The 25757-nt window shown below is 38.9% G+C and overlaps 1 protein-coding gene across 1 annotated transcript in view; it reads left to right on the top strand.

The window, feature by feature from the left end:
• Nucleotides 1-25757, top strand: part of Impbeta11 (importin beta11) — a 219058-nt gene that overhangs the window by 128848 nt on the left and 64453 nt on the right. Inside the window, exon 6 of the mRNA XM_070085867.1 lies at nucleotides 11417-11682. Within this exon, the coding sequence (XP_069941968.1) occupies nucleotides 11417-11682 (266 nt within the window). The remainder of the gene's footprint in view (nucleotides 1-11416; nucleotides 11683-25757) is intronic.

Genomic DNA, 25757 nt, shown 5'->3' with positions numbered 1-25757 from the left:
TGTTAAAGGATAAGCTATGGCAGGAAAAGAGGGAGTATAAATGTATTAATTCAAGGATTATGTAGAGTAAAAAAAAGGGTGGATGTGAAAAGTGGGTTATAGTAGTAGTAGTATATGCACCTGTAAAATAGAGAATTGTAGAGGAGAGAGAGAGATTTTGGGATATGTTGAGTGAATGTGTGGGGAGTTTTGAACAAAGTGAGAGTACTTGTGGTTGGGGATTTCAGTGCTAAAGTGGGTAAAAATGTTGTGGAGGGAGTAGTAGGTAAATTTGGGGTGCCAGGGGTAAATGAAAATGGGGAGCCTTTAACCCTTTGAGGGTCGACAGGCCCTCTCCGAGACTCGTTCTCAGGTCAGCCAAATTAAAAAAAAAAAAAAAAATTCTTATGAAAAGATAGAGAATCTTTTCCCGATCATAATGACACCAAAAGTATGAAATTTGATGGAAAACTTATGGAATTATGCTCTCGCGAAGTTAGCGGTCTCTGCAATTTTGCCCACTTTGAGCCCCATTTTCGGCCAATTCCACTGTACTAGTCGACAAAAAACGTGAATATTTCACTAGAACTCCATTTTTTCTATCGAATGAGTGCAAGAAACCACCCATTTACCAATTTCAACTATCCAGTACAGTGGTCAGAATTTAGCAATTTTGCCAATTTCACACAAATTTCAAAAGATGCCAATTTCCGAATAGGGTCCAGAATAAACAAGAAAGGCATTCCTGGCACTAAAATGACATTTCCTCTGTTCATTAGTCACGTCTCAAGGCCCCTCTTACATTCTTTTGCTTTCCACTTTGAATTTTTATTCTCACAAAAAATAGAAGATTTACTGTTATGCAGACTACTACATAAGTGTAAAAAATGGTATAAATAATATTGGCGCACTTGTGAAAGAATATTGGACTCACTAGTTGAACTTTGGTAAAAATCGAACATTTCTGCTACTTTGAGCTCAATTTCAAGGTACTTTTCATTGTAAAACCAGTCAAAATCATCTCAATTTCTGTAATACGTCTTCCATTCTATAAAATGAGACCAAGAAAACTAGAATACAACAATAAATCCCATACGGAAATACAGTGCAAAGCCACTGTTTTATTCCAAAAATACGGTCAGTTTTTTTTTCTCATTATGCACTGTGTGCTGGAGGATTTTTTTTATACTGTGCACACTGACCACATAGACCCATTCTTTTATATGTAGGCCTACCAGCTTTCTCTCCCTAGATTTGAGGGCGCTAGAATTTAGGCGTACTAGTACGTCAAAAACTTTGGGTCGTGAGCCGTACTAGTACGGCCGAAACCCTCAAAGGGTTAATTGAACTATGTGTAGAAAGAGGTTTGGTAATAAGGAATATATACTTTATGAAAAAGAGGATAAATAAATATACAAGGTATGATATAGCACATAATGAAAGTAGTTTGTTAGATTATGTATTGGGGGATGAAATGTTGATGGGTAGGCTCCAGGATGTACATGTTTATAGAGGGGCAACTGATATGTCGGATCATTTAGTTGTAGCTACAGTTAGAGTAAGAGGTAGATGGGACAAGAGGAAAATGGCAACAACAAGTAAGAGATAGGTGAAAGTGCATAAACTAAGGGAGGAGGAAGTTTGGGCAAGATATAAGAGACTGTAAAGTAAAAGGACACAAGTGCAACTAATGTGACATTTTATTGTGGCAACGTTTCGCTCTTCAGGAGCTTTATCAAGCCATTATAAGAGACTATTGGCAGAAAGGTGAGCTAGTTCAAGTATGAGTAGAGGGGGGGTTGAAGAGGGTTGGAATAGTTTTAAAAATGCAGTATTAGAATGTGGGGCAAAAGTTTTTGGTTACAGTAGGGTGGGTGCAGGAGTAAAGAGGAGTGATTGGTGGAATGATGAAGTAAAGGGTGTGATAAGAGAAAAAGGTAGCTTATGAGAGTTTTTTTTACAAAGAAGTGTTACAAGAAGAGCAGAGTATATGAAGAGTAAAAGAAAAATGAAGAGAGTGGTGAGAGAGTGCAAAAGGAGAGCAGATGATAGTGGGAGAGGCACTGTCAAGAAATTTCAATGAAAATAAAAATTTTTGGAGTGAGTTAACCCTTTCAGGGTCTGTGCCGTAGATCTACAGCTTTGTGTTGAGGGTCCAAACCGTAAATCTACGCCATGAGCTCAGCTCACTCTGATTAGCTGTGAGCGGTAAATTTGGGCCTTGATATGAGAGAATACATCTATGTGGTATGTGTGCACCACATAAAACAAATCTTGCAGCACAGAGTGTAAGAGAGAAAAAAACTGAGGCCGTAATTTTCGATTAAAACAGCGACTTTGCAGTGTTTTTTCATATGTTTTTTATAGTTGTATTTGTGATTTCTTGGTCTCATTTGATAAAATGGAAGATATTTTACAGAACTAGAGATGATTTTGATTGGTTTTATTACGGAAAATGGCTTGAAACTGAGCTCAAAATAGCGGAAATGTTAAATTTTTGCCGATGTTCAAAAGTAAACAAATGCCCGCGCACATCTAATACATGCCAGTTGGTAGGTCTAATATATGTTCACATATGTGCTGATATTATTTACACAGTTATTACAATATTGCATGAGAGTAAATCTTCTATTTTTTGGTCTGAATAAAAATTCATTATGTGAATTAAAAATCAAAGTGGAATTCATTTGTAAAGCCTCAAAACGTAACTAATGAACAGAGGAAATGTTAGTTTAGTGCTAGGAATGCCTGCATTGTTTATTCTGGACCCTATTTTGAAACTTGAATATTTTTAACTTTGTGTTAAATTGGCCAAATTACCAATTTCCGATCACTTTATTTTGTAGTTGAAACAGTTGACTGGGCGATTTATTGTGCTCAATCGATAGAATAGAAGTAATACTAGTGAAATAGCTAAGAATTTGGTCGACTGGAATAATGTAATTGGCCTAAAATGGGAGTCACATTCGGTAAAATCGCCGATTCGTAAATATCGCTGACACATCAAAATTTGCGAGAGCGTAATTTCGTCAATTTTCCATCAAATTTCGTACTTTTTGTTTTATTATCTTCAGATAAAGATTCTCTGCCATTTTGTAAGAAAAAATAATTTTTTTTTGAAAATTCTTGGACCCTGGTGCACACTTGGAAATTTGGCCTTTGGACCCTGAAAGGGTTAAGAATGCCTAGGGAAAGAATGGATTTGTAAGTTAAAAACAGGGTAAGGGAGTTAGTAGATGGGGGAGATGGAGGTGTTGGGTAGATGGCGGGAATATTTTGAGGAACTTTTAACCCCTTGACTGTCGCAACCCCAAATTCTGAGGTGTCTCCTGATGTCGCAAAAATTCTCCCCCTCACACACACACACAAATTCTTATGATATGATATAGAATCTTTTCCGGATTGTAATGACACCAAAAGAACGAAATTTGATGGAAAACTGACAGAATTATGCTCTTGCGAAGTTGGCGACCTTAGTGATATTTATGAATCGGCGATTTTGGCCCACTTTGAGCCCTATTTTTGGCTAATTCCATTGTTCCAGTTGACCAAACTCATAGCTATTTCTTTGGAACTCCATTTTTTTTCTATCGCTTGAGTACAAGAAACTTCCCATTTACTGATTTCAACTACCCAATAATGTGGTCAGAAATTTGCAATTTGGCCAATTTCACGAAAATTAAGAAATATGACAATTTCAAAATAGGGTCCAGAATGAACAGTTGAGACATTCCTGGCTCTAAAATAAAATTTTCTTTGTTAATCAGTTACGTCTCCAGGCCTCTCTGATATTACTCTTGCTTTCTATTTTGAATTTTTATTCAGTCTGCATAACAGTACTGTTATGCAGACTACTGCAATATTGTAATTGTATAAATAATGTCAGCCCATTCATGACTGCATATTAGAATGGCTACTTGGACATTTATTGGAAAATGACATCATTTGTTTACTTTTGAACATCGGAAAAAATCAAACATTTGCCCTACTTTGAGCTCCATTTCAAGGTTCTTTTCGTAGTAAAACCAATCAAAATCACCTCTATTTCTATAATATGTTTCTGTTCTATCAAATGAGACCAAGAAAACGAGAATACAACCATAAATTCTTTACAAAAATAGACCATAAAGTTGGCATTTTAATTAAAAAAAAGTCGGAGTTTTTTTTTTTTCTCATAATGCACTGCATGCTGCAGGGTTTCTTTTATATGGTGTACACTGACCACACAGACCCATTCTCACATGTGGGCCTACTAGCTTTCTTCTGCTTGATTTGAAGCTGCTAGAATTTGAGTACGTATATATACGTCAAACACTGTGGCTCGTAAGACGTATATATATGACCGAAACAGTCAAGGGGTTAAATGTCGACGAAGGAAGAGGGGCGGTAATTTCATGCACTGGCCAGGGAGGTATACCATCTTTTAGGAGTGAAGAAGAGCAGCATGCGAGTGTGGGGGAGGTGCGTGAGGCATTACGTAGAATGAAAGGTGGTAAAGCAGCTGGAACTGACGGGATCATGACAGAAATGTTAAAAGCAGGGGGGGGGGATATAGTGTTGGTATTATTATTTAATAAATATATGAAAGAGGGGAAGGTACCTAGGTATTGTCAAAGAGCGTTTACAGTTCCTTTATGTAAAGGGAAGGGAAGGGGGACAAAAGAGATGGTAAAAATTATAGAGGAATTAGTTTAATGAGTATACCAGGAAAAGTGTAAGGTAGGGTTATTATTGAAAGAATTAGAGGCAAGACAGAATGTAGGGTTGCAGATGAGCAAGGAGGTTTTAGAGTGGGTAGGGGATGTCAGTGGATGGATTTATAAATGATGAGGTTAATCATAGAATTGATGAAGGAAAAAAGGTGAGTGGTGCATTGAGGTATATGTGGAGACAAAAAACGTTATCTATGGAGGCAAAGAAGGAAATGTATGAAAGTATAGTAGTACTGGTATATACACTATACACACAACTGAAGAGGGTCACCAAACAGTACGAAAGGAACACGTATAGACTTGGGAATAATTATGTCAGCTGACCTTTCTTTTGAAGACCATAACAAGACTAAGATCATGAGTCAGGAGGATGACTGTGTCGGTATTGAGAATTTTCAAAACAAGGGAAATAATGCCAATGGTGACACTTCAAATCGCTAGTGCTCCCTCATTTAGAATATTGCTCACTGCTGATGGCCCCGTTCAAAGCAGGAGAAATATCAGAGCTAGAACAAATAACAGATTGTTTTTGGCTCACATTGAGCCTGTAAAGCACCTAAATTACTGGGAACACCTTCAAGTGTTGAACATGTACTCATTAGAGTGGAGGAGAGAGAGATACACGATAATATACACCTGGAAAGTACTTGAAGGCCTGGTCCCAAATCTGCACACTGCCATAACATACTGGAGTGAGAGAGATGGGAGGAAATGCAAAATAAACCCAGTGAGGATCAGGGGTGCAGTGGGGACCATAAGGAAACACTGGATCAACATTCAGGGTCCCAGACTATTCAACATCTTACCAGAAGATATCAGAAACATGGTTGGAGCAAGTGTAGAAGCCTTCAAGAGGAAACTGGACAAATATCTTCACCAGGTGCCAGATCAACCAGGCTATGATGGATATGTGGGGCAGTGGGCCTTCAGCAGCAACAGCCTGCTTGAACAGGCTAGCACCAGACAATCCTGGCCCATGGCTGGGCTCTGAGAGTAATGAAACTCTTGAAATTCTTTAAAGGTATGTGTAGACTTTTAAATACTGTAGTTCATTATTCAATTCATGTATCAAGATGTACAAAAGAGAAGTGAACAATTCAACAGCAGTTGCTGAAAACTGTGAAGAGAAAGATATAAAATGTGGAGCCAATATGGAAAATGCCTTAATCCAAAAACTTGCCAGGTATAAATGAAGTATAAATTAATATAACGATGCTGTACTGTAAACCCTTGCCATTCACAAGTTATTCAGTGCAAATTCCATGTAGAAATTTCAACACTGGCTGTCTCCCACAGAGGTATGTTGAGCTAACAAAGAAAACACTTTCACTCACTCACTTTCCCATGTAGATGAAAAGAAACACTGTAAAAACAAGAAATGTTAGAGATTAGAAGAAAACTCGGATGAGCGTACATACACATACATGTATTGTGCTAGTCATGTCATTATGCCACCCCTCCCACACACATACTGAAACACACACACACACATATACCTTGAAAGATCATAATGTATATATTTGCACACTTACTGAGCTTTTAATACTTGGTGCTGCATCCTTTGTTTAATCACGTCCCTCAGCCATGTAGGAAGACTCTCACCCAAATTCTTGAGGGTTTGGGAGGTGTATTATTCGATGCCTCATGTAGAGCAGCCTCCAACCGCGAGATGGAACTGATATCCTTGCCCAGTAAATTTCGTTTCACTATTGACCAGAGGTTCTCAATAGGATTTAGGTTTGGGGAATTGCCTGGCCAGTCATTAAAGAACCTCACTTCACAGTCCTTAAGCCACTGAACTAGAGATTTGGTGGTATGACACAGTGCACTGTCCTGCATAAACACTGTAGCCCCACCACTTGTCAAATGCCTTTGGTAAATTGTCAGACATTAACTTTAGGTAATTACACTGGTTCATATATTGGTTCTTGGGAAGCACAATGAGTTCACTAACACTCTGAGTACTGAAACACCCCCAAACCATGAGTGAGTCTGGGTGTTTAGTGGTCCCACAGGTGTAGCATGGGTCTAGTGGGTCAGTACCTCTGGGTTGGTACACATGTCCCCCCACGGTTACAAGTGACAGTGAAGGTTGCTTCATCACTCCAATGTACTTCAGACCACTGTTGAGGATGCCAGTGAAGATATTTCTTTGCATAATCCAACCTACATTTCTTCTCTGGCTTGGAGGGACTCAGTTTCTTAACCCTTTGAGTGTTTCGGACGTACTAGTACGGCTTACGACCCAGGGTTTTTGACGTACTAGTACGCCTAAATTCTAGTGCCCTCAGATCTAGTGGGAGAAAGCTGGTAGGCCTCCATATGAAAGAATGGGTCTATGTGGTCAGTGTGCATGGTATAAAAAAAATCCTGCAGCACACAGTGCATAATGAGAAAAAAAACTTTGACCGTTTTTTTTGGAATAAAACAGCGACTTTGCACTGTATTTTCATATGGTATTTATTATTGTATTCTAGTTTTCTTGGTCTCATTTTATAGAATGGAAGGCATATCATAGAAATTGAGATGATTTTGACTGGTTTTACAATGAAAAGTACCTTGAAATTGAGCTCAAAGTAGCAGAAATGTTCGATTTTTACCAAAGTTCAAAAGTAAACAAATCATCCCAAGCGTCCAATACATGTCAACTGGTGAGTCTAATATTCTTTTGCAAGTGCGTCAATAAGATTCATACCATTTTTTACACTAATGCAGCAGTCTGCATAACAGTAAATCTTCTATTTTTTTGTGAGAATAAAAATTCAAAGTGGAAAGCAAAAGAATGTAAGAGGGGCCTTGAGACGTGACTAATGAACAGAGGAAATGTCATTTTAGTGCCAGGAATGTATTTCTTGTTTGTTCTGGACCCTATTCGGAATTTGGTATCTTTTGAAATTTGTGTGAAATTGGCAAAATTGCTAAATTCTGACCACTGTACTGGATAGTTGAAATTGGTAAATGGGTGGTTTCTTGCACTCATTCAATAGAAAAAATGGAGTTCTAGCGAAATATTCATGTTTTTTGTCGACTAGTACAGAGGAACTGGCCGAAAATGGGGCTCAAATTGGGCAAAATCGCCGATCCGTAAACATCGCCGAGACCGCTAACTTTGCGAGAGCATAATTCCGTAAGTATTCCATCAAATTTCATATTTTTGGTGTCATTATGATCGGGAAAAGATTCTCTATCTTTTCATAAGAAAAAATAATTTTTTTTTTTTAAATTTGGCCGACCCTGAGAACGAGTCTCGGAGAGGGCCTGTCGACCCTCAAAGGGTTAACCAAACGGTGACTTCTGTAGACCAGTTCTGACACACGTCTGCTAACAGTTCTTAGACACCTCTGAGAGAAGATGTGGGTTCTTTTCTTACAATTCTCTAGCAGTTATCTTGGGTGTACTCTCTAACTGCTTCTTTGACACAGTTAAGGTACGAACAAATGTCTTCTTCGAGGGGCCAGGCTGAGGTTTGGTAGTTGGTATCTCGACACTGCCACCAGCCTTGAAACTCTGCACCCAGTTCTTCACTGAACGCTCACACGCACAAACATTCTTCACTATTTCTTTTGTCTGGTGCCCAGCTTTGTGAAGCCCTCTGCATGTGCAGTATGAACAACAGCAGTAGCAAGATGTACCTGTCATCTTGTATGTTTGAGATCAGAAACAAAAGACCAGTAATCATGCCATTGTGTAAAACAATTACAGGTTTCCATTTCACTCATTCAGCATGGTGTTACCTCCTCGAGTAGTTGCTGTCTACCAACCTACACCTACTAAAACTTGCTAATAAATATTTGATTTGTATGCCTTTTATTTATTCTGCTCTAAATTTCAAAGTTGAATCTGTTTTTTTTTTTTCTACCAAGTTGGTTATCTCCCACTGAGGCAGGGTGACCCAAAAAAGAAAGAAAATCCCCAAAAAGAAAATACTTTCAGCATTCAACACTTTTACCTCACTCACACACAATCACTGTTTTTGCAGAGGTGCTCAGAACACAACAGTTTAGAAGCATATACAGTGGTCCCTCAATAATTGTCCGGCCTGAAAGTCGTCCATTTCGGAAATAGTCCCGTTATTTCGTCTAAACATTGGCTCGCAAATGGTCTGTTAACTTGCTAATCATCCTTCGTCCGGGACGCGTACTCACGCTCTGAGCCGCCTGGGCCTGCCTTCCCAGCCAGTGTGCCATTGTTTACCAGTGAGCGACAGTCTCCTCACTTGCTCCTATGAAATATTTCATAATATTCCATTGATTTTAGTGCTTGCAAGTGCTAAATAAGCTACCATGGCTCCAAAGAAAGCTTCTAGTGCCAGCCCTTTGGTAAAGAATGTGAGAAACGCATATAATTTATGAAAAAGTTTTTAGAAAAATACAAAGGTGGTGGTGGTAGTGTGGAAGCAGTTGTGATAGTGGTTGATGGTGGTAACAGTTGTAATAGTGGTAGAAGGTGGTAGTGATGGTGGTAGCAATTGTAATAGTGGTAGAAGGTGGTAGTGATGGTGGTAGCAATTGTAATAGTGGTAGAAGGTGGTAGTGATGGTGGTAGAGGGTGCCTTCTTTAGTGATTCAGCAATTCTACAAACTCCTCCAATGTTGTTGGAGTTAAATAGGGCTACAGAAAACACCACCGCCTCAGCTGCTGCTTCACCACCATTATGGACAGCTTACTCTCAGTGGCCCTTATACACCCAACAACAACACAGCACCTCTCGTGACATACGTAATGACTTATTTTATTCATTCTAGAGTCTATTCCATGTTTTTTTGTTATTAATATTGTTTATTATGTCATATTAGTTGAATTGTGATAGATAAATAAGCCATAGAGTTGATATTAGTGTCATATTCTCCAACAATAAACTTGCCATCCCTCCCTCACACAAACAAGTCTTCAATAAGAACATAAGGAAGGAGGAACACTGCAGTAGGCCTGCTGGCCCATACTAGGCCGGTCCTTCACAAGTCCAACCCACTAACAGCAGAAATGCTACCCAAGCAATAAGCTCAGGTGCAAGTCCGACTCAAATCCAACCCCTCTCACTTTTATATTTATCCGACCTAAATTTTAAACTACCCAAGCCATAGCTTTTAGAACATAAGAAAGGAGGAACACTGCAATAAGCCTGTTGGCCCATACTACGGTGGTCCTTCACAAATCCAACCCACTAACAGAGCAAATGCTACCCAAGCAATAAACTCAGTGCAAGTCCAACTCACATCCAACCCCTCTCACTCGTGTATTTATCCAACCTAAATTTGAAACTACCCAATGTTTTAGCTTCGATCACCCTACTAGGCAGACCGTTCCACTCATCAACTTCCCCTATTACCAATGTTCATTTATACATTTTATTAGTGCTTTACATTTATTTGGCATTCTTTTCTGCATGTAAATCTATATTTATGCTAGGGAAGTGACCCCTGAAGTGACCTAGAGTCCTTATGGAGGAAGATTCCCCTTCCAAACAATAACCTCTCTTCCCTCTCTCCTCCTCCCTGTCTTCCATTCATCAACAACAGCCTTCAGTAGAGGTAACTGTCATGTTGAATGTTCATTCTTTTGTGCATGTAAATCTATCTTTTAGGTAAAAAAAAAAATTGTTATTGATACTTCTGGGTGTCTGGAATGAATTAATTGGATTTACATTATTTCTTATGGGGAAAATTGATTCAGAAATCGTCTATTTCGATAATAGTTCCACTTCCAGGAACGGATTAAGGACGATAATTGAGGGACCACTGTACGTATAAAGATACACAACATATCCCTCCAAACTGCTAATAACCCAAAACCCCTCCTTTAGAGTGCAGGCATTGTACGTACTTCCCATTTCCAGGACTCATGTCCAGCTATATAAAAATAACCGGTTTCCCTGAATCCCTTCACTAAATATTACCCTGCTCACACTCCAATGGATCGTCAGGTCCCAAATACCATTTGTCTCCATTCACTCCTATTGAACATGCTCATGCACGCCTGCTGGAAGTCCAAGCCCCTCGCCCACAAAACCTCCCTTACCCCTTCCTTCCAACCTTTTCGAGGATGACCCCCACCTTCCTTCCCCTACAGATTTAAATGCTCTCCATGTCATTCTACTTTGATCCATTCTCTCTAAATGACCAAACCACCTCAACAACCCCTCTTCAGTCCTCTGACTAATATTTTATTAACTCCACACCTTCTCCTAATTTCCACACTCCGAATTTTCTGCATAATATTTACACCACACATTGCCCTTAAACAGGACATCTCCACTGCCTGCACTGCCTTTAATTTGTCTTTCATCCATGACCAAGTATAAATGATGAAAGTACATGTGAATAACAGAATAAGAAAGTGAAGGAGTAAGAGAGAGGGGAGAGCAGGCTAGCAGAATGATAGCAGACAACCTTAGGCCATCCTCTCCTGTTGTGTACGAGGCTCCCAGTAAATTAATAGTACCTGTACAATTTATTCTTCACTGAAATTGCAAGCTTATAGTTAGCACCGCATTGATGATTATAATTGAAGAGGCTAGGGGTTTTCAAATATTTAAGTTTAATGTGGTCACGAATGCACAGCTTTGTAATTGGATTCCAAAAATCACAAAGATGCAAATACTGAGGGTTTACCATACAGAAAACTGTTTAGAATATCAACTTTTGTATTCCTGTTTGTATTAAAAATAACTAGATCTTGAGTAAAAAGATTAAAATAGAGAACTTTCTTATTTTCCTCATCCTCAGAGAGAAAGTGAAGGCCTTCACGAGTTCCTCATCAACATAGTACGTGTAGCAACAGATGTCAATGAAGACTGCCATGTATACCTTCTGGAAGATGGCTTACTGTTGTGGCTGACCACTCTAGAAAATACAGCAAATCCACATGATGCTCTTCTGCACATTTTTGACAACATGCTTCCATTACTGGAATTATCATCAGAAAATCTAAGACTTTGCCTGCAAATCACAACTGCTTATACACTGCTTTGCCCGGAACAGTTTCTTTCCAAGTAAGGGCTGAAGTTGTCTTTTATAATCTCACTGGGTTATCTTATTGTTTCAGCCCCTCATTTATTAATTATAATACTTATCAAGGGATACCATATTTATAGTAATTTTTACATCATGAGCAGTAAGTGAGAATTTGAATACCTGTCATTACACATAGCCAGTCATGCCAAATGTGTAGTGGTGGTTTAATTTGCTTATCTGTAGTCAAATGTATATTTTATAGGTTTATGTACCTTAACCCTATTTTACCTTGCTTTAAATGAAAGATTAAAAAATTGAATGGGAATTTCCTGGGAAAATTAATACATATAGTAAAATGAGGATAGTTTGCTTATTTACATTTATCCTTTTCGTCTGGTCTATTTCTAGCAGAATTAAGAACGCTCTTTTGAATGCATACAGATATGACGACAAAATACAGTAAGACCCCTGTATCCAATGAGGATACGTTCAAGGACCTGCTGTGGATACCCAAACTATGGATAGTAGAAAACATTACATATAAGTCCTCTATAAACCTGTTATAAAGTTTAATTAGTAATTTATGCACAAAAAGTGGAGATTTATCACTTATTCACTGATGGGAAGTACTTCATGGCTTCTCTAAGGTTTTGAATGCTGCCAGCTCTACTTTGGGGCCATTATTATGCAAAATTATTAGGTAAATTTGGGCTACAGTAAACTGTGGATAACTGAAACTGCAGATACCAAATCAGTGGTTATGGGGGTTATACTGTATATATATATTTTTTTTTTCATCAAACATGTCATATCTCACCGAGGCAGGGTGACCTAAAAAGAAAAATTAAAGCTTCTCCTTTTAAATTCAGTAATGTATACAGGAGAAGGGGTTACTAGCCCCTTGCTCCCAGCATTTTAGTAGCCTCTTATGACATGTATAGCTTACAGATGAAGAAATCTGCTCCACTTCCCCATGAAGTGGAACAGATGTACTGGTAGGATTGCTGGTGTCTTGTCTGTCTCATAAATATGCAAGATTACAGGTACATCTTGGTACTTCTACTTACACTTAGGTCACACTACACATACATGTACATGTTTATTTATACACACTCGTCTGAGTTTTCTTAGATTTTATCTTAATAGTTCTTGTTCTTATTACTTTTCCTTCTATATCCACGGGGAAATGGAATAAGAATCTTTCCTTCGTAAGCCATGCATGTTGTAAGTCAACGAAATGCCGGGAACAATGGGCTAGTAACCCCTTTTCCTGTAATGGTTACTAAAATGAATAAGAAGAAAATTGTCAAATTGGGATGTCTGAATGTGCGTGGATGTTATGCGAATGATAAGAAAGAGATGATTGTGGATGTTATGAATGAGAAGCTGGATGTCCTGGCTCTAAGTGAAATAAAGCTGAAGAGGGTGGGAGAGTTTCAGTAGAGTAAAATAAATGGGATTAGGTCAGGATTTTCAAATAGAGCTAAAGAAGGAGTAGCAATAATGTTGAAGGATAAGCTATGGCAGGAAGAGGGAGTATAAATGTATTAATTCAAGGATTATGCAGAGTAAAATAAAGGTTGGATGTGAAAAGTGGGTTATAGTAAACATATATGCACCTGGAGAAGAGAGAAGAGTAGAGGAGAGAGAGAGATTTTGGAATATGTTGAGTGAATGTGTGGGGAGTTTTGAACAAAGTGTGAGAGTACTTGTGGTTGGGGATTTCAATGCTAAAGTGGGTAAAAATGTTGTGGAGGGAGTAGTAGGTAAATTTGGGGTGCCAGGGGTAAATGAAAATGGGAAGCCTTCAATTGAGCTATGTGTAAAAAGAGGTTTGGTAATAAGTAATACATACTTTATGAAAAAGAAGATAAATAAATATACAAGGTATGATATAGCACATAATGAAAGTAGTTTGTTAGATTATGTATTGGGGGATAAAAGGTTGATGGGTAGGCTCCAGAATGTACATGTTTATAGAGGGGCAACTGATATATCGGATCATTATTTAGTTGTAGCTACAGTTAGAGTAAGAGGTAGATGGGACAAGAGGAAAATGGCAACAACTAGTAAGAGGTGAAAGTTTATAAACTATGGTAGGAGGAAGTTTAGGGGAGATACAGTGGAACATCTACTTGCGAGTGCATCCACGTGCGATTTTTTTTCCGTATACGAGGAGTCAATTGGTCAATTTTCTGCTTCCATACACGAGCAAAATTTCCATTGGCGAGCAGACCTCAAGGCAGGTTCCTTGATGCTGGTGAGGGGTTCTTGCTCTTGATCTAGGGAATTGTATCTCATTTTTTTTGTTGGACTATCTTATTTAAACTTGGGCAATGTATGATGGAAAGGTTCTTCTTAACTCGCACCAAAAATGAAAGAAATCGGAGCATAAATTGTGGAGTTCACTTCTCAGCAATTAGCCACTCCTTAGCGGTATTTTTGTATGGTTTTTATGATTGTATTCTCGTTATTTTGGTCTCATTTAATAGAATGGAAGATACATTACAGAAATACAGTGGTCCCTCATTTTTCGTAATTAATCCATTCCTTGAGCAGTTTGGAGGGATATGTTGTGTATCTTTATATGTGTATGCTTCTAGACTGTTGTATTCTGAGCACCTCTGCAAAAACAGTGATAATGTGCGAGTGTGGTGAAAGTGTTGAATGATGATGAAAGTATTTTCTTTTTGGGGATTTTCTTTCTTTTTTGTGTCACCCTGCCTCGGTGGGAGACGGCCGACTTGTTGAAAAAAAAAAAAAAAAAAAATTAATCCGTTCCTGACACCCAGAAGTATTAAAACAAAAAAATTTTTAACATGAAATATACATGTAGTACATAAACAATACAATGGGAAATGATGAATGAAACATTAACAGCATAACACTTACCTTTATTGGAGATTCTTCTTAGTGTATGGGAGACTGGAGGAGGAGAGAGAGTGGATTGTTTATAGTTTGGAAGGGGAGTCCCCTTCCATCAACACCTCAGGTACCATTTGCTTTTCTGGGGTTGCTTCTCTTCTCTGTTTCTTAATGCCACTAGGACCACCTTGAGTCACTGGAGTCCTGTCTCACAAAATAACTGTGGAGAGAGCTCTGTTTCTGACGTCTCTTTAACACTTCCCTAAAATGGCCCAAGACTTTGTCACTGTACATGTTGCCAACCTGGCTTGCAACAACCTTGTTAGGGTGATGTTTCTCCATAAAGCTTTCCATCTTACCCCACATAGTAAAAATCTCTTTAATTTCTGAAGAAGGCACCTTCTTCCATCTCTCTTCCTCCTCTGCAGCAAGATTCTGAGCTGCGATGTGTTGCTCTTCCTGCTGAAGCTCTTGCAGCTCCTCAGTGGTGAGCTCTTTGTTGTGGTCTTCCACCAATCCTTCCACATCCTCCAAACTCACATCCAGCCCCATGGAACTACCCAGTGCCACAATTGATTTTACAACAGATATAGGCTCATTAGGGTCAGTCCCAAATCCTTCAAAATCCCTCTTGTCGACACAATCTGGCCACAATTTTCTCCAGGCAGAGTTCCAAGTCCTGGTAGTCACTCCCTCCCAAGCCATACCTATAAGGGTTATGCAGTGGAGGATGCTGAAGTGTTCTCTCCAAAATTCCCTTAGGGTCAAGTGAGTGTCTGTGGTCATAGTCAAGCACCTGTGAAACATTGCTTTTGTGTAGAGTTTTTTAAAGTTTGCAGTAACCTGCTGGTCCATGGGTTGGAGAAGAGGAGTGGTATTCGGGGGCAAGAACTTTACTGTGATGAACCCAAACTCCTCGAAAATTAGGTCATCCAAGTTTGGAGGATGAGCAGGTGCATTGTCCATTACTAGCACACACTTGAGATCCAATTTCTTTTCCAGGAGATACTCCTTCACACTAGGGCTAAACACTTCATTGAACCACTCGACGAAAATTTCCCTCGTGACCCATGCCTTACTATTAGATTTCCAAAACACACACAATTTACTCTTCATAACATTGTTTTTCCTGAACACTCTGGGATTTTCAGAATGGTACACTAGTAATGGCTTCACTTTGAAATCCCCACTAGCATTAGCACAGAACTTTAGCGTCAGCCTGTCTTTCATAGGCTTGTGTCCTGGCATTGCCTTTCCCTCTTGTGTAATGAAGGTCCTCTTTGGCATTTTCTTCCAAAAGAGGCCTGTTTCGTCACAATTGAACACTTGTTCGGGTTTCAGTCCTTCAGCCTCTATGTACTCCTGGAATTCATGCACATATTTTTCAGCCGCCTTGTGATCCGAACTGGCAGCCTCACCATGCCTTACCACACTGTGTATGCCAGTACGGTTCTTAAATCTCTCAAACCAGCCTTTGCTGGCCTTAAATTCACTCACTTCACCACTATTTGCAGGCAATTTCTTTACCAAATCTTCATGCAACTGCCTAGCCTTTTCACAAATAATCGAAGTCATAAGAGTATCTCCTGCTAATTGTTTCTCATTTATCCACACCATTAATAACTTTTCAAGCTCTTCCAGTACTGGTGATGTCATTTTTGTCAGCATAGTTACTCCCTTTACAACAACAGCATCCTTTATTTCCTTTTTCTTGGCCACTATGGAACATAAGGTTGTGTAGGGTTTCTTATACATCCTGGACAGTTCGGCCACACTTGTACCACTTTCATATTGTTCAATGATGGTTTTCTTAAATTCAATCGTATTTCTCACCTTCTTTACCACAGGCTTGGCACTAGGAGCTTTCTTTGGAGCCATGGTAGCTTATTTAGTACTTGCAAGCACTAAAATAAATGAAATATTATGAAATATTTCGCTGGAGCACGTGAGGGGACCTTTGCTCACTGGTAAGCAATGCCAGACTGGCTGCCGCCCCGGCTCACGCAGTGGGTATGCGTCCCGGACGAACTACGACTCGCGAGTCAACCTATGAAAAGCGAGTCTGTTTATACGAAAATACCCCTATGATTGGCGAATTTTACGATTGCCGGGAACTATGAAAAGCTGGGGACCACTGTAGATATGATTTTGATTGCTTTCACGACGAAAAGTACCTTGAAATTGAGCTCAACAAAGGAGAAATGTTCCATTGCTTGGCTATGTTCAAGAGTAAGCAAATGACGTCACTGGCCATTCCAATATGCAGTTGTGAATGGGTTGACATTATTTATACAATTATTGCAATAAGGCTTAACAGTAAATCTTATATTTTTTGTGAGAATAAAAATTGCAAATTATTTACATTGTAGTAGTACATAATAATGACTCACGAAATCGTAATGACACGATTGCAAACAAACCATACCCCGGCTGGGATTGAACCCGCGGTCAGAGAGTCTCAAAACTCCAGCCCGTCGCGTTAGCCACTAGACCAGCTAGCCACAATAAGATTCGTCCAACTAGGTATATTTCTACACCATAGGAAGGTTAGCACAGGCACCACTGTGACCACAAATGCAAGTTTTTACAGACGAATCTCCAGCTAGCATGGCCGTGACGAACTCTAGCTCAAGTCCCTTCATGGTGTAGAAATATATCTAGTTGGATGAATCTTATTGTGGCTAGCTGGTCTAGTGGCTAATGCGACGGGCTGGAGTTTTGAGACTATCTGACCGCGGGTTCAATCCCAGCCGGGGTATGGTTAGTAGTAATAATAATATGTATAATAATACATATAATCATAATAGCATAATATAATACAATAATAATAATATACATATAATAATACATATAATAATGTACTACATAATAATTATAATAGACAGCTTCAAAAGGCCATCACTACATGGCAGTGTTTACCACAACAAAGAGGGAGTGGCTGCCTCCACCTGTAACATACATATTTTATTCATTCTAGAGTATATATCAGGTTTCTATATTATTTATATTGTTTATTATTTCACATTAGATGAACTGTGATTTATTTATTTATTTATTTATTTATTTATTTATTTATTTGGACATGATACATAGATGTACAAAGAAATACAGTGGTTACATGCAACATGCGAAAAGCCTCTTGTATGCACGTCATTATGGGCAGGCTTAAAATTAACTTAAGAATAACTAAGCAATGATATATTCAGTGGTAAAAATTATAGTAAATAATAATTAAGCACAAATGAGTATTTCAAAGTCAGGTCATATGGTCATTTGCCAAGTTTGCTGTCCATTCAATAGAATGGAGTATTCTATTAGGTTATGTAATTAAAAAAAAAAGTTTGATTGGGTCACAGGTTATACATTTAGGAGATAGTTATTCAGTATTTATTTAGTTGTGGGTGAGTAAGTGATTTTTAAGAAGAGACTTGAATTTATAAACAGACTGTTTCTTTTATATTCAAAATGAATATCAGATTTTTGGGCCTTTTATGTGCATTGAGTTTTTGCAAAGTGTGAGATGGACATGAGGAACATCAGAGAGTGATCTGTGCCTTGTGTTATTGTCATGTGTTCCGTTGAGGTTGGTAAGGAGTCGTTTGAGGGGAGGGTTTATATCCAAGTTAAGTGTTCTATGTATGTAGTAGGTACAATAATAAGTATGGATGTTTTGTATGGTGAGTAGGTTTAGAGTTTTGAATATTGGTGGAGTGTGCTGCCTGTAGTGGGAATTTGTTATTCTGACTGCAGCCTTTTGTTGGGTTATTAATGGTCTGAGATGGTTTATTGTTGTTGAGCCCTATGCACGAATTCCATAGGTGAGATAGGGGTAAATGAGTGAATGATATAGGGCCAGGAGGGCTGACTGTGGAACATAGCACCTTATCTTCGATAGTATGCCTACGGTCTTGGAAATTTTCTTGGAAATTTGTTGTACATGTGTTTGAAATTTGAGTCTATTATCAATGTGGATTCCTAAGAATTTTTCCTTTGTGAGCTTTGTGATAGGTGATCTGTTCATCATTATGTTAAGAGGGACATCTGTAGCTCTGTTACCAAACTGAATGAAGTAGGTTTTGTCAATGTTTAGTGTAAGTTTGTTAGTCATCATCCAGGTAAATATTTTCTGTAATTCGGTATTTATCGTACAGTGGACCCCCGCATAACGATCACCTCCGAATGCGACCAATTATGTAAGTGTATTTATGTAAGTGCATTTGTACGTGTATGTTTGGGGGTCTGAAATGGACTAATCTACTTCACAATATTCCTTATGGGAACAAATTCGGTCAGTACTGGCACCTGAACATACTTCTGGAGTGAAAAAATATCGTTAACCGGGGGTCCACTGTATTGGCTAGCATGACTGGGCTCGGGTGAGAGAAGACGTATGTAGTGTCATCTGCAATAGTGTGGGTTTGAGTAGTTGCGATGCATTTGGTAGGTCATTTATGTAAATGAGAAAGAGAAGAGGGCCAAAGACACTTCCCTGTGGGACACTAACTGTAATTGGCTGTGCGGAAGAGTTTGCTCCATTTGTGTACACATATTGGCTTCTGTTGCTGAGGTATGACTTTAGGTAGTTGAGGGAGTGCCCTCTTAAACCATAGTGTGTTAATTTAATGTGCAGTAAATCATGGTCGACAGTATCAAAAGCTTTACGTAAATCAATGAAGATTCCCAGCAGGACTTTTAACCCTTTCAGGGTCCGTCCCGTAGATCTACGGCTTTACGTTCAGGGTCCAAACCGTAGATCTACGCCATGAGCTCAGCTCACTCTGATAAACTGTGAGTGGTACATTTGGGCCTAGATATGAGAGAATACATCTATGTGGTATGTGTGCACCACATAAAACAGATCCTGCAGCACACTGTGTATAATGAGAGAAAAAAACTTAAATCATGATTTTTCGATTAAAACAGCAACTTTGCAGTGTTTTTTCGTATGTTTTTTATAGTTGTATTTGCGATTTCTTGGTCTCATTTGATAGAATGGAAGACATATTACAGAAATAGAGATGATTTTGATTGGTTTTAGCACTGGAAATGGCTTGAAACTGAGCTCAAAGTAGCGGAAATGTTAAATTTTTGCCGATATTCAAGAGTAAACAAACGACCTCACACGTCTAATACACGTCAGCTGGTGGGCCTAATATACATTCACAAATATGGTGATGATATTTATACAATTATTACAGTATTGCATAACAGTAAATCTTCTATTTTTTGGTGTGAATAAAAATTCATTGTGAATAAAAAATCAAAATGGAATTTATTTGTAAAGCCTCAAAACATAACTAATGAACAGAGGAAATGTTAGTTTAGTGCCAGGAATGCCTACATTGTTTATTCTGGACACTATTTTGAAATTGGAATATTTTGAACTTTGTGTTAAATTGGCCAAATTAACATTTTCCGATCACTTTATTTTGTAGTTGAAACAGTTGACTTGGCGATTTCTTGTGCTCAATCGATAGAATAGAAGTAATACTCGTGAAATAGCTAAGAATTTGGTTGATTGGAATAATGTAATTGGCCTAAAATGGGAGTCAAAGTCGGCAAAATCGCCGATTCGTAAATGTCGCTGACACATCAAAATTCGCGACAGCATAATTTCGTCAATTTTCCACCAAATTTCGTACTTTTTGTTTTATTACCTTCACAAAAAGATTCTCTATGATTTCATAAGAAAAAATAACAAATTTTTTTTTTGAAAATTCTTGGACACTGGTGCGTGACTCCAGATTTGGGCCTTGGACCCTGAAAGGGTTAATGTTCAGTAAATCATGGTCGACAGTATCAAAAGCTTTACGTAAATCAATGAAGATTCCCAGCAGGACTTTTCTTCTCGAGAGCAGTGTATATTAGTTCTAGCATGTGTATAATAGTATCAATCGTATTTTTATTAGGCCTGAACCCAAACTGACAGGGGTTATGTTGTGGGAGATGAGGTAGGAATAGATTCGCTTAAGAATTAATTTTTCGAAGATTTTAGAGAGAGGGTGTAAGTTGGATATTGGCCTATAGTTATTCAAGTCTGTTTGGTCTCCTCCTATATGTGTTGGGGTGACCCTTGCTGTTTTGAGAACTGTAGGGAAGGTAGAAGATTCGATGGATTTGTTTGGGATGCTTTTTTGTATATAAAGGGGGGTAAGGTATTTAAATCTCCTGTCTTGTTTTTAGTGTTGATAATAAGGGAGACTTCTATTGGGTTAGTCGGAGCCAGGAACAGTGTGTTCGGGTAGTTGCCAGTGAGATAGTCATTGGGTGGGGTATTTGAGCTTGGGATTTTATAGGCAAGGTTTTTTCCTATGTTGGAGAAGAAATCATTGAGTTTGTTTGCTGTTTCAGTTGGTGGGAGTTGGGGTTCATCTGGTTTTGTTAGTTCAATTGCACTTTTTCCTGAAATCTTTTTTGTTCCTAGAATTTCTGATAGGGTTTCCAGGTCTTTTTTATATCACCTTTTAAGTTGGAAAATCTGTTATCATAATACAATATTTTAGCCCTTCTTATCAGGCTGGTTAGGATTGGCGAGTAACGTTTTGTTTGGTCTCTGGTTATGTAACCCATTCTGTACAGTTTTTCGTATAGGTGCTTTGTATTTATGGATTTGAGGATGCTGGGTGTTAGCCAGGGATTGTTCAGTCTCTTAGCTGTCGTCTGGTTAGTTTTTTTTGGGCAGTGCTATTGATCAATCATGAGGCAGGCCAAAGCAGCATGGGTTTGAGTCCGTGGCTAGTGTAGTGTTGTTGTTCATCAATACCACTCGTTCGTGGTCACAATAATATATATGATATATATATATACTGTCACCCTGCCTCGGTGAGAGACGGCCGACTTGTTGAAAAAAAAATATATATATATATCTATATATATAGTGTGTCCTAGGTAGTAGGTTGGTAGACAGCAGCCGCCCAGGGAGGTACTACCGTTCTGCCAAGTGAGTGTAAAACGGAAGCCTGTAATTGTTTTACACGATGGTAGGATTGCTGGTGTCTTTTTTATTGTCTCGTACACGTGCAAGATTTCAGGAACGTCTTGTTACTTCTACTTACACTTAGGTCACACTACACATACATGTACAAGCATATATACACACACCCCTTTGGGTTTTCTGCTATTTTCTTTCTAGTTCTTGTTTATTTCCTCTTGCCTCCATGGGGAAGTAGAACAGAATTCTTCCTCCGTAAGCCATGCGTGTTGTAAGAGATGACTAAAATGCTGGGAGCAAGGGGCTAGTAACCCCTTCTCCTGTATATATTACTAAATGTAAAAGGAGAAACTTTCATTTTTCCTTTTGGGCCACCCCGCCTCGGTGGGATACGGCCGGTGTGTTGAAAGAAAGGAGATATATGTGTGTGTGTGTGTGTGTGTGTGTGTGTGTGTGTGTGTAGAAAGAGGTTTGGTAATAAGTAATACATATTTTATAAAAGAGGATAAATAAATATACAAGGTATGATATAGCACCTAATGAAAGTAGTTTGTTAGATTATGTATTGGTGGATAAAAGGTTGATGGGTAGGCTCCAGAATGTACAAATTTATAGAGGGGCAACTGATATATCGGATCATTATTTAGTTGTAGCTAGAGTTAGAGTAGGAGGTAGACGGGACAAGAGGAAAATGGCAACAAGAAGTAAGAGGGAGGTGAAAGTATATAAAGTAAGGGAGGAGGAAGTTCGGGTGAGATATAAGCAACTATTCGCTGAAAGGTGGGCTGGTGCAAGTATGATTAGTGGGGGGGGGGGGGTTGAAGAGGGTTGGAGTACAGTGGACCCCCCGCTTAACGATCACCTCCCAATGCGACCAATTATGTAAGTGTATTTATGTAAGTGCGTTTGTACGTGTATGTATGGGAACAAATTCGGTCAGTACTGGCACCTGAACATACTTCTGGAATGAAAAAATATCGTTAACTGGGGGTCCACCGTAGTTTTAAAAATGCAGTATTAAAATGTGGGGCAGAAGTTTGTGGCTATAGGAGGGTGGGTGCAGGAGGAAAGAGGAGTGATTGGTGAAATTAAGTAAAGGGTGTGATAAGAGAGAAATACCGGTAGCTTATGAGAGGTGTTATGAGAAGTGTTAAAAGAAGAGTAGAATATATGGAGAGTAAAAGAAAGGTGAAGAGAGTGGTGAGAGAGTGCAGAAGGAGAGCAGATGATAGTGTGGGAGAGGCACTGTCAAGAAATTTCATTGAAAATAAGAAAAAATTTTGGAGCGAGTTAAACAGGTTAAGAAAGCCTAGGAAAAGAATGGATTTGTCAGTTAAAAACAGAGTAGGGGACTAAGTAGATAGGGAGAATATTTTGAGGAACTTTTAAATGTCGACGAAGAAAGGGAGGCAGTAATTTCATGCACTGGTCAGGGAGGTATACCATCTTTTAGGAATGAAGAAGAGCAGGATGTGAGTGTGGGGGGAGGTGCATGAGGCATTATGTAGAATGAAAGGGTGTAAAGCAACTGGGACTGACGGGATCATGACAGAAATGTTAAAAGCAGGGGGGGGATAGTGTTGGAGTGGTTGGTATTTTTGTTTAATAAATGTATGAAAGAGGGGAAGGTACCTAGGGATTGGCGGAGAGCATGTATAGTCCCTTTATATAAAGGTAAGGGGAATAAGAGAGATTGTAAAAATTATAGAGGAATAAGTTTACAGAGTATACCAGGAAAAGTGTAAGGTAGGGTTATTATTGAAAGAATTAGAGGTAAGACAGAATATAGGATTATGGATGAGCAAGGAGGTTTTAGAGTGGGTAGGGGATCTGTAGATCAAGTGTTTACATTGAAGCATATATGTGAACAGTATTTAGATAAAGGTAGGGAAGTTTCTATTGCATTTACGTATTTAGAAAAGGCATATGATAGTGGATAGGGGAGCAATGTGGCAGATGTTGCAAGGTTGGAGGGAGGGGGTAAAGGAGGTTTTGTGGGCGAGGGGTTTGGACTTCCAGCAAGCATGTGTGAGTGTGTTAGATAGGAGTGAATGGAGACGAATGGTATTTGGGACCTGACGAGCTGTTTGGAGTGTGAGCAGGGTAATATTTAGTGAAGGGATTCAGGGAAACCCTTTATTTTTACATAGCTGGACTTGAGTCCTGGAAATGTAAAGCACAATGCCTGCACTTTACAGGAGGGGTTTGGGATATTGGCAGTTTGGAGGGATATGTTTTGTATCTTTATACGTATATGCTTCTAAACTGTTGTATTCTGAGCACCTCTGCAAAAACAGTGATTGTGTGAGTGAGGTGAAAGTGTTGAATGATGAAAGTATTTTCTTTTTGGGGATTTTCTTTTTTTTTGGGTCACCCTGCCTTGGTGGGAGACAGCCAACTTTAAAAAAAAAAAAGTTTGTATATATATATGTATGTATGTATGTGTGTGTATATATATTTTTTTTTTTCAACAAGTTAGTCGTCTCCCACCGAGGCAGGGTGACCCAAAAAAGAAAGAAAATCCCCAAAAAGAAAATACTTTCATCATCATTCAACACTTTCACCACACTCACACATTATCACTGCTTTTGCAGAGGTGCTCAGAATACAACAGTTCAGAAGCATATACGTATAAAGATACACAACATATCTCTCCAAACTGCCAATATCCCAAACCCCTCCTTTAAAGTGCAGGCATTGTACTTCCCATTTCCAGGACTCAAGTCCGACTATATGAAAATAACCGGTTTCCCTGAATCCCTTCACTAAATATTACCCTGCTCACACTCCAACAGATCGTCAGGTCCCAAGTATCATTCGTCTCCATTCACTCCTATCTAACACGCTCGTGCACGCTTGCTGGAAGTCCAAGCCCCTCGCCCACAAAACCTCCTTTACCCCCTCTTTCCAACCCTTTCGAGGACGACCCCTACCCCTCTTTCCTTCCCCTATAGATTTATATGCTTTCCATGTCATTGTACTTTGATCCATTCTCTCTAAATGACCAAACCACCTCAACAACCCCTCTTCTGCCCTCTGACTAATGCTTTTATTAACTCCACACCTTCTCCTAATTTCCACACTCCGAATTTTCTGCATAATATTTACGCCACACATTGCCTTTAGACAGGACATCTCCACTGCCTCCAACCGTCTCCTCGCTGCTGCATTTACCACCCAAGCTTCACATCCATATAAGAGTGTTGGTACTACTATACTTTCATACATTCCCTTCTTTGCCTCCATAGATAACATAGATAACGTTTTTTGACTCCACATATGCCTCAACGCACCACTCACCTTTTTTCCCTCATCAATTCTATGATTAACCTCATCCTTCATAAATCCATCCGCCGACACGTCAACTCCCAAGTATCTGAAAACATTCACTTCTTCCATACTCCTCCTCCCCAATTTGATATCCAATTTTTCTTTATCTAAATCATTTGATACCCTCATCACCTTACTCTTTTCTATGTTCACTTTCAACTTTCTACCTTTACACACATTCTCAAACTCATCCACTAACCTTTGCAATTTTTCTTTAGAATCTCCCATAAGCACAGTATCATCAGCAAAAAGTAACTGTGTCAATTCCCATTTTGAATTTGATTCCCCATAATTTAATCCCACCCCTCTCCCAAACACCCTAGCATTTACTTCTTTTACAACCCCATCTATAAATATATTAAACAACCATGGTGACATTACACATCCCTGTCTAAGACCTACTTTTACCGGGAAGTAAGCTCCCTCTCTTCTACACACCCTAACCTGAGCCTCACTATCCTCATAAAAGCTCTTTACAGCATTTAGTAACTTACCACCTATTCCATATACTTGCAACATCTTCCACATTGCTCCTCTATCCACTCTATCATATGCCTTTTCTAAATCCATAAATGCAATAAAAACTTCCCTACCTTTATCTAAATACTGTTCACATATATGCTTATATGTAAACACTTGATCTACACATCCCCTACCCACTCTGAAGCCTCCCTGCTCATCCGCAATCCTACATTCTGTCTTACCTCTAATTCTTTCAATTATAACCCTACCATATACTTTTCCTGGTATACTCAGTAAACTTATTCCACCCTGCCTCGGTGGGAGACGGCCGACTTGTTGAAAAAAAAAAAATATATATATATATATATATATATATACACACACACACACATGCGTATACATATCTATCTCTATATCTCTCTATCTCTATATCTCTCTCTATATCTCTCTCTCTCTCTCTATATCTCTCTCTCTATATATCTCTCTCTCTATATCTCTCTCTCTCTATATCTCTATCTATCTCTC

Source organism: Cherax quadricarinatus, chromosome 17 (assembly GCF_038502225.1).
Source record: "Cherax quadricarinatus isolate ZL_2023a chromosome 17, ASM3850222v1, whole genome shotgun sequence".
Classification (NCBI taxonomy): domain Eukaryota; kingdom Metazoa; phylum Arthropoda; class Malacostraca; order Decapoda; family Parastacidae; genus Cherax; species Cherax quadricarinatus.
The sequence above is the reverse complement of the archived record's forward strand: the minus strand, read 5'-3'. Positions and strand labels throughout refer to the sequence as shown.